General features: G+C 55.8%; 2 protein-coding genes across 4 annotated transcripts; both read right to left on the reverse strand.

Moving 5' to 3' along the window:
• Nucleotides 1–584: 584 nt before the first annotated feature.
• LOC141935366 (proline-rich protein 22-like) lies at nucleotides 585–2,317 on the reverse strand. Its single transcript, XM_074851506.1, has 3 exons — nucleotides 2,215–2,317; nucleotides 2,012–2,116; nucleotides 585–1,582 (listed from the first exon to the last, which is right to left on the reverse strand). The coding sequence occupies exons 1-3, from the start codon at nucleotides 2,315–2,317 to the stop codon at nucleotides 585–587; spliced, it is 1,206 nt and encodes a 401-aa protein (XP_074707607.1).
• Nucleotides 2,050–10,746, reverse strand: DUS3L (dihydrouridine synthase 3 like). 3 transcript variants are annotated; one of them, XR_012626552.1, is made up of 14 exons: nucleotides 10,699–10,746; nucleotides 10,009–10,321; nucleotides 8,966–9,550; nucleotides 8,282–8,323; nucleotides 8,031–8,183; nucleotides 7,818–7,934; nucleotides 7,364–7,429; nucleotides 7,166–7,276; nucleotides 6,450–6,546; nucleotides 5,826–5,901; nucleotides 5,342–5,530; nucleotides 5,132–5,260; nucleotides 3,315–3,439; nucleotides 2,050–2,116 (listed from the first exon to the last, which is right to left on the reverse strand). XR_012626552.1 is itself a non-coding variant. In XM_074851607.1 (13 exons), exons 1-13 carry the CDS (start codon nucleotides 10,740–10,742, stop codon nucleotides 3,367–3,369), a joined length of 1,839 nt encoding a protein of 612 aa, XP_074707708.1. In that variant the 5' UTR covers nucleotides 10,743–10,746; the 3' UTR covers nucleotides 3,244–3,366. The 3 variants fall into 3 exon arrangements, 2 of the variants coding, with proteins under 2 accessions (XP_074707708.1, XP_074707707.1); XM_074851607.1 differs by lacking the exon at nucleotides 2,050–2,116 and having other exon boundaries at nucleotides 3,244–3,439; nucleotides 8,966–9,394; XM_074851606.1 differs by lacking the exon at nucleotides 2,050–2,116 and having other exon boundaries at nucleotides 3,244–3,439.
• Between the last annotated feature and the right edge of the window lie 2,162 nt (nucleotides 10,747–12,908).

A 12,908-nucleotide genomic window follows, 5' to 3' on the forward strand; every position in this document is an offset into this window, starting at 1 on the left:
AAGGCCTTGTGGCCCTGGCTGGGGTGTGTGCCCGTGCCCCCCCCGGCCCCCCAAGGTCTGTCCTGGTGCCAGGGGCTCCGTGCTGCTTTCTGCGTGGGGCTGTGTCCGTGAGTCCTGCAGGGAGCCGTCTGCCCTGGCTGCCCCGCCAAAGGGCTGCTTGGCCTGGGGAAGGGGCCGGGGGGGGGTCTTCCCCCACCCGTCATTGCCTGCCCCGCTGGTGGTGACTTGGCCCTGGGGGCGGCTGGGTGCCCTTTGGGGCTTGCTGGCTCTGATCTGGGGCTGTTGCACCATCGGGTGCCGTTTCGCGGTGCCCCCTGCGCTGCCTCCCCCTCCCACACAGACACGAGAGGTTTTGAATAAAAGAGATTTTAATGACAAACAAACAACAAAGAACATCCCATCAATACTACTCTAATCCTAATCCCTCCCCCCCAAATACACGAACATCCCCACCCACCCCCCCCAAACAGCCCACCCTCGACCCCCACCCCCCAAATACAATAACATACCCCCCCCAATACACCACCCTCCTCCCGCACCCCCCAAATACCCCACCCTCATCACCCACTGCACCGCTCCCCACATCACTCTCTAGTCCCCCCTGGCCCCCCCGGGCTGGCTGTGACCGCCCTGCGCTTGCTGGGGGGTGGTGACAGGGTGCTCTGCCCCCGCTTCCAGCCCCGCTTCTCCGGCACGGCCGGCTGGGATGGGGGCGGCTCCATCCCCACATCCCCCCACGGCTCCTGGGCCTCCAGCCCCATCAGAAAGTCCTCCAGGCCCAGGACGCTGTCGATGGTGTCGGGGATGGTGAAGTCCAGGCAGAGCAGCTCATCGGGCAGCTCAAGCGAGGAGGAGTCACAGGGGGGGATGGCTGCACCGTTGTCCCCAGGGTCCCCAGGCGTGGGGCTGCTGCTCTGACTGTCCTGGCTGATCCCCACCGAGTCCAGTGACCAATCAAAGAGGCTCAGGGCCTCTTCGAGCAGCATCTCATCACTCAGTTCGAGGTCTTCCGGTGTGCCCCCAAGGTCTTCATTGTGGGGGACAGCACCGGGGCTGGTGGGGACGTTGCTGCCTGGGGCTGGCCTCGTGGGGGTGGCTGTGCTGGAGATGTTGGTTCTCGGTTGCCCCTGGACATCCTCGTAGATGGGGATGGACACTGGCAGCACTGGGGAGCCTGGGGCCATCGCTCCCCCCTCTTCCCTGGTGACTCCACTGTCCCCAGGCGTGGGGCCGCTGCTGGGACTGTGCTGGCTGACCCCCACCGTGTCCAGGGAGTGACCGAAGAGCCTGAGGGCCTCTTGCTGAAGCATCTCTTCGGTCACCACCAGGTTGTCTGTTGTGTCTCCAGGTCCTTGGCTGTAGGGGTCAGCAGTGGGGCTGGGGGGGACGTCGCTGCCTGGGGTGATGTTAGTGCCCAGGGGTGCCCCCGCGGAGGTGGCCATGCAGGTGATATTGAAGGGAGCAGATGGCCCCTCGACGTGCCCGTAGCCGGAGATGGATGTGGATGGTGGTGGCGTGTTGGTCCACTCATAGCCAAACACACGGGGGTCAAAGCAGCAGCCGCATGGAGCCGTCAGCAGCTCTGTGTGGGTGAGAGGGAGCTGTGCTGAGCCGGGGGCACCCTCTGGGGACACCCACCGAGCCGGCCCCCATCGCCAACATCCCCCGGCTCTGCGCCAGGCACGTGGGGAGCTCGTGGCCGGGGAGCTGCCCACGGGGTGAGCTGCTGTGCCAAAGGGACGGGGTCACAAATCGGGGAGGAGACTGGCTTCTCCGAGGTGAAAGTGGGAGAGATGGCGCCAAGTATCTGGTAAATTCTCTGGCCGTGGGCTGTACTGGGCACACATCAGCCAGGCAAGGGCAGGGACACTCGCCCGGGCTTGCCGAACCCCCATGCGAAAACTGCCTGGGGAGGGGGCACGGGAGTGATGGGGGCGCTGGGATGCCCGTGGTCGGGGGTGCTGAAGGTGCCGAAGGTGCCGGGGTGCCGGAGCAGAGAGGGGTGCCATACCTGCTGGGGGGGCCTGGGGGGCGTGGGGTGCCCCCCCCCGGCGGGGTGCCCAGGCTGCAGGGAAGGGCTGCTCCTGCCCAGGCAGTGGGCACAGGTTGGCTGAGCCTGGAAGAGAGACGGGAGCCATGGCCGGCGCTCACCTCCGCTCTGGCCCCCAAGAGCATCCCCGGGCTGCAGGGGTCGGGGTTGGGGTCGGTGCCTACCTTGGGGGGAGAAGATTTCAGGGAACAGAGAGAGCCGCAGGAACCGGGGCCCAGGGGCGTCCCAGGAGTTGCACAGAGACACCCACCCTGGTGGCAGCGCCATGGCTTGTGGTGGGTGTTGGTTGCTAAGGACTGGTGGGTGTTGGTTGCTAAGGACTCTCTGGGGTGTCCCGGGACGGAATGTTGGGGCTCCCTGGGTTACGCCCCGCCCCCAGCAACCTCCCCAGTTCCACCTGGGGAGGGAAAGGGTTAAGGGGGGCTGGGCACCCCTACGGGCACCTCTCAGATGCTGTGGGTATAAATTCTTTCTTTAAATACTATTTTTCATGGAGAAAAAGAACAAGTTGCTTCAGCCGAGGTGTGTGGGGACCAAGCTGCATCCTCAGCCTTTTCGTGCCACACACCAAATGCATTTGAATCTCCTGCCTGTGATTCTGTTCACTGCTCTGAGTGGAGCAACCGAGACAGGAAAAAGGACCTCGAGGGCGCGAGGGAAGCTCACGCAGTGTCACTTGGCCACATGCTCTCCCCTGGCGTCGCTCATGCAGCGCTTCAGGTCCTTCAGTCTCATGTATGAAACAAGCAGCTCTGGACCCTCCTCAGAGGGGTCAGGCTTTCCCCGGGTGTGTGATACCCAGGAGGAGATTGTACAACCTGCTGCATGCTCCCAGAAAAGGACTAGATTCTGCACAACATCCGATGATGAGATGCTGGGGGTCTTTGTGCTCTACAGGACCCCAGGGATCGGGTTAGTACATCCCCTCCTCAGACTTGGGAGGATTTGGCAGTACCAAGGATGTCCTGGTAGGAACAGAGGCCTCTCACTCCCGCTGTGTGAACAGCGTGTGGTGTGGGGGAGTCGGGACAACTCCCGCCGTGAACTGGAGGCCAAAGATCTCTCCTGGCCTGTATCCTCTTAATTAAATAGACTGTTCTCTGTTAGTGAGGCACCTCTGGCTGCAAGTCTGTGAAAGGCCATCTGCTGCGTAACTCGTGGCAGGGACCGATACTGGGGGCGTGAAGGCAACCTCGCTTCTAAAAACATAAAAGTTTATTTCATTTCAGAGTGCAGCTTAGCAACCCCACTCCTCGACACACACCAGCCTAACGCCTCCTCTTGACCCGCTGCCATGGGAAAGGGCCTCATCAGCCCTATCTGTAGGAATTTGCCTTGTGTTTAGGCAAGAAGGTGAAGCTGGTAGGTACAGGTCCCAGAAGCAGCTCACTGGAAGAAAGGAGAAGAACAAAAAACCAAATCAAATCAAAACAAATAAACCCCCAAACAAACAAAACCAAACAAAAACCCACAAAAAAACCCAAGGAGAGATTTATCTTCAGTACAGCAGAGCCACCCGCACCCAGCTGTTGCATGGCTCCGTCGCTCTACGGCGATGGTGACTGCAGTCAGATGTGTCAAATAAGCCCTCACCCTCCCAAAAATTTAGGGCTGCTGCACAAAACCAGCTCTGGTGCTGAGCTTTAACCCTGAGCACTGCGCTGGAGAGACGCAGCCTCCAGATACGGGCAATGCTCTTCTTGCTGGGGAGTCACCGAGAGTCGATGCCAAAATGGGTTCCTGAGTTTGGTGACCTGAATACCAGCCTCGCTGCTGGCAACGACGGGCCTAAAATCAACACGAGCCTTTGAAAAGCAACTCCCCACCTCTCGTTGTGCTTCTGCAGAGCCAAAACCCTGTTAGTGCCAAAAAGTATTAAGGTCAGATCTTAAAATGATGTAAGCCAGTTCTACTGCGATCAGATTTATCCTAGCTTAAGACTGCAACTATTTCACACTTTGGAACACACATTGTGTTTTCAGTGCAGAGTGATTTTCTTTATAGTCAAGGAGGTTTAACTTATTTCCTGGATGCTGGTTCAATACAGCATCACTAAAACTTTCCATAAGACATGTCAGAGAGAGAGTATCCCAGCAGGGCATAGAATTGCCTAGCAGGAGCCTGGATCTACAGCACAAAAGCAGAAATGGAGCGTGCTCAGAGAACCCTGCTTCTGGTTTGCATCTCCTTCAGATGAGCTTTAATGAATAAACCTAAACTGCTTTAAACTTTTGAGTTCTTATGGCTATAAATGTCTGTTACACGGCACTGAAAAGACCACAGGTTACAAAGTTTTGTGCAGCCTAACGCAGGCTTGAAAAATGGCATTTAAAAATTCTGATCAAAACTCGATGTACTTGTAACATGGTTTTAGGCAGCTGTTCCCAGGACTAACAAAATGGATGAGGATTAGCAAAACCAGAAAAGGCTGTAGCCATGCTCTATTTTTGCTAATCTCCGTTTCCATGAGATGGGAAATAGCAGCTGGCTGCTCCAGCTCACATTTTTGCTGTCTTTGAGCTTGCAAAGTCATTTCAAGCCAGTGCCTGAAGGACTCGTAGGTGTGGGGAAAAACAGTTTCCTGCACTTTGTTGCATGAACTCAGAAATCAGATCATGAAGAATGGGGAAAACGCTCAGCTCTCCTAACTTGGGGATGGGCACTGCCTGCCTGCCTGGCGTCTGGGTGGGCCTGGCAGGGTGGGACCGTCCGGGCAGAGCACGGAGGGATCCGGTGCCGAAAGCCTCAGACGTCCCATCGCTGCTCTGTCATCTCTCGGTTCCTGTGACTGTTCTGGGACAAACAGCGTGTCATGAGAGAGGTCAGCTATTCCAGATTTGCAGCGGGTACTGGATGACCTGCTGAAGCAGATACAGGGATTGAGAGAGCTCTTTATGGCAACTCCAAACTCCGTTAAAACCTCAAAGTACTGGTTAACCCTTGCTGCTTTCTTACAACCTCTTAAACTGATGGGAAAGAGCCATCACCCCCCCTTTGGAGAATGCCTGCGGGCACAGTGATTTTGTGAGGCTCTGCAATGTCCCTTCCGAGCAATTTCAATGAAGTTCAATGCTTTATCACCTTATTTTAATCCAATCATCCACGTTTTGGCTTGCCATCAGCGTCTCCAGATAGTCTCTCCCCATGTAGTAAGGTGGCCGCTCATTAATTTTCTGAGGTAGGTGTTCTAATAAGCCAACTGGAATATACCTGGAATAAAATGCAATGGCAGCGTGTGCTATTGTTCAAAGGTTTGGTGCATTGAAGACCCTCTCAGCCGGGGAGAATTACCTGCACAGGAACGAGAGCCATTCCAGCAGGAACTTCCTGGTCTTCTCCACTCCCTGAGTATCTGACCCCCAGTGCTCAAGGCCATAGTTGGTGAAGTCTTTGAGGATATCAAATCTCTCGCTGGAGGAGATATCCCAGTGTCTCTGTTCCTTAATTTCAGTGAAAAGCCACGGCTTGATGAGTGCCCCTCTGTAGCCAAAAAAAATGTGCAATTTTTCCCATGACTGATGCTTCTGAAGACGCCAACTTTAAGAGACTTTCCAGCACTTATTTGTCAGCCAATGCTGCTTTAATTTTTTTTTTTTTCCAATTTCAATAGGAAGCTGCTGTTAGTTCCCACAGACACAGACTGATTTTACCAAGTTTCAAAGAGTAGTTTCAGCAAGAGGAAACCTCTCGTGTTTTGGGTTTAGGGGTTTTTAAATGCTTTTTTTACTCTTGCACTGACAGAGCTCAGAAGCAAAGGGGACACACACGCACTTGCCTTGCAATCATAATTCCTGAAACGCCCATCTGCATGGCTCGATTAGCATCTTCGTAAGACAAAATATCACCATTTCCTGTCCAGAAGGGAGAAGCCAGAGGTCAAAGTGATACACGAGGGCAAGTCAAAATGAGTTAATCCAGGCATGGGATAAAATTCAAAATGGACACAGGGTCCAAAAGCCAGATTGTCCAAGGAGGTTCTGGGGCTCATGTTTAGACTCCCAGGGATGCTTCTGATTAATGTTCCCCTTACAAGGAAAAGGAGGGCTGCTCCTCTCTTCTCCTCCACTCCCAACTCCTACCCTGACAGTTTAGCTGGGACTGTCTTTGCCACGGTGCCCAAGAGAGAAAGCACCTGCTAAAAACAAAGTGTTCTGTGTCCTGCCTGTCCCTTCTGCTCCTACTCCACTCAGTGCTTGTCACGCCCAGCCCCAAGCACATGGGCAGATCTGCGCTGCACAAGAGCTGCTGGTAACTCCCTCCATCGTCTCAGCAGCAGCAGTACTCCAACCTTCCCCCCAGGCTGAACGTCCTTGGGAGCCTGTTTTTAATTTTTTAAAGATATTCCAAATCAAACACGCGGCACTTTCAGCCCACGTGACAAAACAACAGGAACACCTACCAAAAAGAGGCATGGGGCTTGCTATTTTAGCACACTCTGCTATGTAGTCCCAGTCAGCGCCCCTCGTGTACCGCTGCTCCCTGGATCGGCCGTGAAGCTGAGGAAAAAAGTTGTAGTAAGACCTCACCGAATGCCCTGGAGGAGGCAGGGCAGAACGGGAGTGCTGGGGGAACGTGCTTCTGCAGAGGCAATGGCAGCGGGCTGGGGTAAGGGCTCCCTGTGGATCCACAGCCCAGGCAGTTGCTACCAGGCTGTGGAAGTGGTTAGCAGAGCTGAGAAAGGGCTGGGTGCTTTCTGAGGAATGTTTTGGCTATTTGCAAGCCAGAGTAAGAAGCGACTGTTCACAGTGAAAGGGAATATTCACTGTGGGCAGGAACTACTCAGCCCCATGCAAATGAGATGGCCCCATCGCTTCTCCAGCCCTGCTATAACAAGGCTTATTGGGCTGAAACCTCTGTTCCAGAGCACTGCAGGAACCATCTCCCTTCATAATGGACACAAGGCTCAGGAGCACCTAGGAAAATGCTTCCTGCATCTGAATTTTTCTCTATTATTAGCATAAAACACTAAAATGTAGTAGGCAGCTGGTCAAAGGCATTTGAAAGATGCTGTGGGGAAGGGTAAGGTCACCTCCACGTCATGCTCTAGGCTGACACACAAGCAGAGTTTCCCAGACACCAGCCAACAATCTCACACCACAGCAAGTATCCCCGTACCGTGACCATGGATGCTCCCCACTCTCGGATCTTGGGGATTATTTTATGAGCCACATTAATCTTTTCTTGCACCCCTGTCCGTATCTTCACAGTCAGTGGGACGTCCAGCACCTGCAGAAATGGGAGAGTGAGGCCAGGCCCAGGCAGGAGTTGGCTCCATCAGCTCATCTCCCGCTGCCAGCAGGTGCTCTGACTCACCAAATTCATCCCTCTGACGATCTGTTCAAACTTGTTGGACCGAGTCATCAGAGCACAGCCTCCTCCCTGGGAGACAAAAAGCGGCACAGTCAAGACTTTCTGCTTCACTGCACAGCAAAGAGCCTCCTTGGAGCTGCTCAGCAGCAGCCCTCTGCTCAGGGAACACAGGTAAGACTTGGAGCATCTCAAGGCTTGGAGAAAGGCTCCAAGAGAGAAAATTCTTCAACAAAAAAACCCCAACAGCCCTTTTCCCTTTCAACTTCTGCCTGCTGCCAGGCAGAGACAGCTGACCATGCCCTGCTCTTTGAACAGCTTATTCACCTTCTTGCTGAAGTCTAGTGCCCACAAACTGGGAGCTCCAGATCAGACTGGCAGGAGCAGATCAGGTAGCAGCGGACGAGGCAAGAGACAAGCACCTATTGAAGGAAGCCAAACACGCTGCAGAACGTCTTACCTTCTTGTAGACCAGGTCAATGGGACACCCAACATTGATGTCTACAAAGTCCACTTCAATTGTCTGGTTGAGGAGCTCTGCACATTTGGTCATCGTGTCTGGAAACGCTCCCTCCAGCTGCCAAAGGGGGACAGGTTACATGAGTTCAAGGAGCAGCTTTTCTCCTCAGAAGTGAGTTATCATTTGTTTGGTTATCAACATGATAGCACTCACCTGCACCCCAAAAATATCTTCAGTGTGATGCCGTTTGAGGAGAGCCCACTCAGAGGACTGGCCCTGAAGCAGGTTTGTGCACACAGCCATCTCTCCACAGGTGACATCTGCCCCGAAGCGCTTGCATATCCTTCGGAAAGGGAGGTTACCACACTGAAAGAGACAGCAGAGAAATGGTTTGTCAGGGGATTTGCTCTGTTCCGAATGTGGCAATGGCAAATTTTGACAAAAGGACAGAATTATCTACCCACCGTGGTCAGTGGAGCCAAGTAGAGCTTGCCTTGGATTTCCAACTGGAAAACAACAAGGATGGAGAAGCATGTTAGCAGGGCTGAACCAGCAGTGGTTAAACAGGAAGATATTCCAGTTAGCAATTTTATCACTTGTCTTGGGTAAAACTTAATAGGAAACCCAGGAAATCACCGTTTTGTTCAAGAACCTCAACTATTCCCTGAGAACCTATCATTTGAATAAAAGAACCAGAACCATTTGTTTTCAATGCTCAGCTTGGAGAAAACTCCAAGCAGTTACAGACACAGAGGCTGGACAGACTGGCTAATGGATGCAAGGGTGGAGGTGATGAAGAGGAGAAGGAGGCAACGCTCTCACCCCAGGAGAGCACCGTGCAAGCCAACCAACCCCAGCCTTGGCTCTCCTTGCGGATCATTCCCACCCCCACTGACAGCTCAGCCCCTACCCTCCTTTACAAGCAAGGGCTGCAGCTTCTCTTGGTTCTCACCCCTCCAAGGACACCACCACAGTCCCAAGAGCTCACCTTCCTGCATCCTTCCCCTCATGACAGTAACGTGGTCCCCAGGCAGCTCTGTCCTCTGCCTGCCTCTCACCCAGCTAAGAGGTCTCTTCTGTCTTCCCAAGCACAATCTCAACCACTTCACAGGTATACAAGAGACGGCAGCCCTCGACCAAACTCTCACCTTCTTCTTCTCACACGACCGCAGCTTTACAACGTCTTCGTCTGTCACCGGACCCACTGTTTTGGTGGAGGAAGCCTCCTCGCCACCTGGGAGGCCAGGACTCTGCAAGGCATCTGGTTTGGGATCTTCTCCCTGCTCCGGTAGCACAGGACACTCGGGGCTGTCTCCCAGGCCCTCCTGGGGGGTTGTGCAGTTGGACACCTCTCGCTCCTCTGGAGAGTGCCCTGTGGCTTTGCCTCCCTTCCCACCATCACCGTGGGGCTTGGCCAGACCACGGAGATACTCATCAGCCTTCCTGAAGCTAAACTTCCTCTTGCGCAGCTGGTGCTGGAGGTCTTTGGAGAGGTTGTTCCTCACCAGTGACTTCCCTTCCCACTGCTTGGCGAGGTCCGTGTTGATGATGTTCTGGTAGCCGTCCCCGAGGTGGGCCTGGGCAAAGCGGCAAGTGACGCCGTAAATGCACTTGCCGAAGGTTTCAAAGAGCACGCAGCTGCGCCCCAGGTCAGCCGGCTTCGCAGCCATGTACTCGCCGATGTCGTGAAGGAAGCGGCACCGTGCACCGAAGTAGCACTTCTCTGCACACCCCTTAAAACAATAAAGAGGAGGTTAAAACCTCTGCCCTCCACTTGCCTGCCTGGGCACGCCTGTACCTTCCAGCCGAGGGGTGAGAGAGGGGCCAGAACCGCTCTGAGCACCCACCACTCCCCCGGTGACATTGGGTGCCTCATGAAATGCTCCCAGGAAGCTGCCTGCTGGAACGTGTCGCAGAAGAGCAGGACGTACCCACTTGAAGGGACGTTTTAGCGCTACTGCCTCAGGGAAGCTGACACCCATCCCACTTCACCCTCTCCCAGCCAGCCAATGGAGGCGGTTTTGCCAGCACAGCCCCCAGCGACACTCTCCCTGCTGGGAGTTTGCCCCCGGTGCGGCTCTATCTTCAATGTGCTTTCCTAGACTTAAAAATAAATGCAGCCCTTGAGCAGAAAGGACCCACAAGGGTCCCAAATTCCCCAGAGGCGCAGAGTAGGGCCCCCGCTCCCTACCTGCGTTACCGACGGGCACAGCCTGCTCTGTTCGTAGTGGTTGGGTTTCATACACGGCCTGCTCTTGTTCTGCCCCCGGGCCCGCTTCCGCTCCGTGGGCTCCTTCTCCTCCGCTCCAGCATCCTCTCGGCTTTCCCCGTCCTGACCGAGGTCTTCCGATCTCACCCGTTTGGCGGGAGGCTCGCTCTGGCAGCTGTCGACATCCTCCTTCTTCTCCTCGACCTCCTCCTCCTCCTCCTCGCTGCCCACCTGGCCGCCGGGCTCGCCCCTGGCCCGCAGGTAGGCATGGAACTGCTCCTTGGAGGCGAGGAACCTGCGGAGACACAGCACCCGGGTGACCCCAGCCACGGCGGGGAGCGGGGGACGGGGGCGAGGGGGCTGCCTGCGGCGGGGGGGCGGGCACGTACCGGGACGGCCACGGTGGAGCCGGGCACGTACCGGGGGGGGCGGTTATGGAGGGGCCGAGCACGTACCGGGGCGATTATGGCAGGACCGGACACATACCGGGGGGGACGGCTGAGGAGGGGCTGGGCACGTACCGGGACAGACATGGAGGAGCCGGGCACGTACGGGGCGGGGGGCGGTTATGGCGGAGGCAGGCACGTACCGGGGGGGCTGGCGGGGCTGGACACGTACCGGGGGGCCGGGAGGGGCAGGGGCGGGGCGGAGCGGCCTCAGGCCCGCACTCACCGGGCGCGGACCGGCGCCACCCCCGCCGCCACGGCCGCCGCCATGCTGCTGCACGCGGCGATGACGCGGAGCGGGGCGGGACCACGTGACGGGAGCGCGAGCCCGGCGGGCGGGTATAAAAGGGCCGGCGGAGGCCCGGCCGCCTCACAGCGGCGGGCAGGCGGGCTGGAGGAGGGGGGTGTTGCGCGGGCGGCTCGGTGCCGTGAGGGGACCACAGCGCTGCTGAGGGTCGCGTCTGTCCGGCTGCGGGAGACCTTGGGGCCTCTGGGCTTGCCGGGAGGCACCGGGGCTTGTCTGTGGAGGGAGGCCCTCAGGAAGGGCGTGGCTGTGGGGGCAGGCAGTTCCCCTGCCCCGGGGAGTGCCTGAGCTGAGGGGCTGCCTGAGGGGGGAGAGGAGGCCGGTGTGTGGCCCTTGCACTTGGGAGAGCCGTCGTCCCTCGTGTGGATCTTCAGCACTTCTCTCTATTTTGGGGCACCTCCTGCGTGTTATTTCATGAGGGATCCAAGATTAACAGGGATTAACACCAGCTGCTGTCCAGGCCTTGCTCTTGAGCAGGACTAGTCATGGCTTGAGGGACAGGAAAAAAACACCTATGGGCTTTTGTCTCATGACTTCTGAGATGTTCCTTGATTTTAGGGGGAGGGTTTGGCTCTTCTGCCTCTTCATAGCTGTCAGCTGGAGAAGATGGAGCTCTCTGCAGGGATGCAGGGTGCTTGGTGTGGGTTTTTTGCATGCTTGGGATTTTTTTTTGAAGCAGTAAATGTAAGGCCTGGTTGCTAGGTGCTCAGCCTAAACTGAGGGGATGAGCCATCTCCTGTTGCACAGAGCTGTAAATCTGCCTTGGAGCTGTCCCACAGGCAGAATTTTGTTGTGGCTGCTCCGGCAACAGGATTTTCCATATTACCCTTTGGAAACATTTTTAAGCTCAACCCAGCTGAGGCACACGAGGGCTTTGTCTTTCCATCACTGAGAAGATGGGAAGAGCTGGTCTGTCCTTGTCACAGCGGGCTGCGTGCCATTGTGGCTTCCTCTGCCATGGGCAGGCTGCAGGATGGATGGAGAAGCCATGAGACAAGGCCACTTTGTCCTGAGACTGGGATTGTCCTCTGACATGGGCTGTAGCCAACACAAAAGTGACTCCAGATCTGAGGTACTGCCACCCATTCCTGATGGTTGTGTTAATGAGGTTCTCCTGCTAGTGCAGTGAGCAAGGATGGGGCTCATGAGACTGGCTGGAGTGTAAAGTCTGCCCTTGCGTTGGGTCCATGGGTGGAAGTTCAGGCTGTAAAACAAACTGATGTGTCAAGTGTGGGGTGTTTGGTGTGAGATGCACACACTGACATTTGCTCCCTCCTCTGGAGCTGCCACGTCTTCCCCATGTGTTTGGGACAGTCGTTACAGGCTCTCCTGGTCCATAGTCCCTGCATGCCAGAAACAGCCAGCACCTCGTCTGTGATGCTCTGAGCCCATGCCTGGTGTGCGTGGACCTCAAGCAGGAATGATCTTGTAGCGAGGGGGCTCGCTGCCTCATGGGATGATGTGTTCAGAGCTCTCCTGGATGAGGTTTCCTTTCCAGTTTAGGCTCGTATCCCTTCCTTTGCAGTTATGCTCCGTCATCTGCACAGCCTGTGTTTGACTCACACTTGGCCTTGGCTACCGAGAGGGCGAGAAATAGCTGTGAAGTCCACATGAAGAAAGACCCCTGCTCAATCTTTTTTCCTGTCCCCCGCCCTGCACTGAATCTGATGGCCTTGCCAGGCCCTTTTAGCTGAATAAAAAATTACCTCTTTGTTTTCATGAGCCCAGAAAAGCAGTCTGGAGAGCAGTTTCAACCCTGCATTGTAACACAGGTACCAATAAGAAGCAGAAGGTAACTCATGTTTTTTGCCTTTAGGGGCTGCTAGAAGCTGGCGGAGAGCAGCCGTGCTTGTGGCGCTGGGGAATTACCGCAGCACTGAGTTTGTTTATGGGCACAGAAGGGTTGTGTCTGCACATGGGACAGAGGTAAGAATGCACGTGGGGCTTTAATTTTGGTGTTTTCCTGTTTTCTGTTGCTGTAGTGCAGTTCTCTCCAGATGCTCCATCAGAAATGTCTTCTGGCAGGAGCTGGGAGCCTGGTAGGGTGCTTTTGCTGTTGCCAAGGGTGGGCAGGTTGCATGATCAAGCCAGGCTGCTGCGAGAAGAGCTTTTGGCTGATTGGGTATTAATTA

The sequence above is a fragment of the Strix uralensis genome, chromosome 27 (assembly GCF_047716275.1).
Source record: "Strix uralensis isolate ZFMK-TIS-50842 chromosome 27, bStrUra1, whole genome shotgun sequence".
Taxonomy (NCBI): Eukaryota; Metazoa; Chordata; class Aves; order Strigiformes; family Strigidae; genus Strix; species Strix uralensis.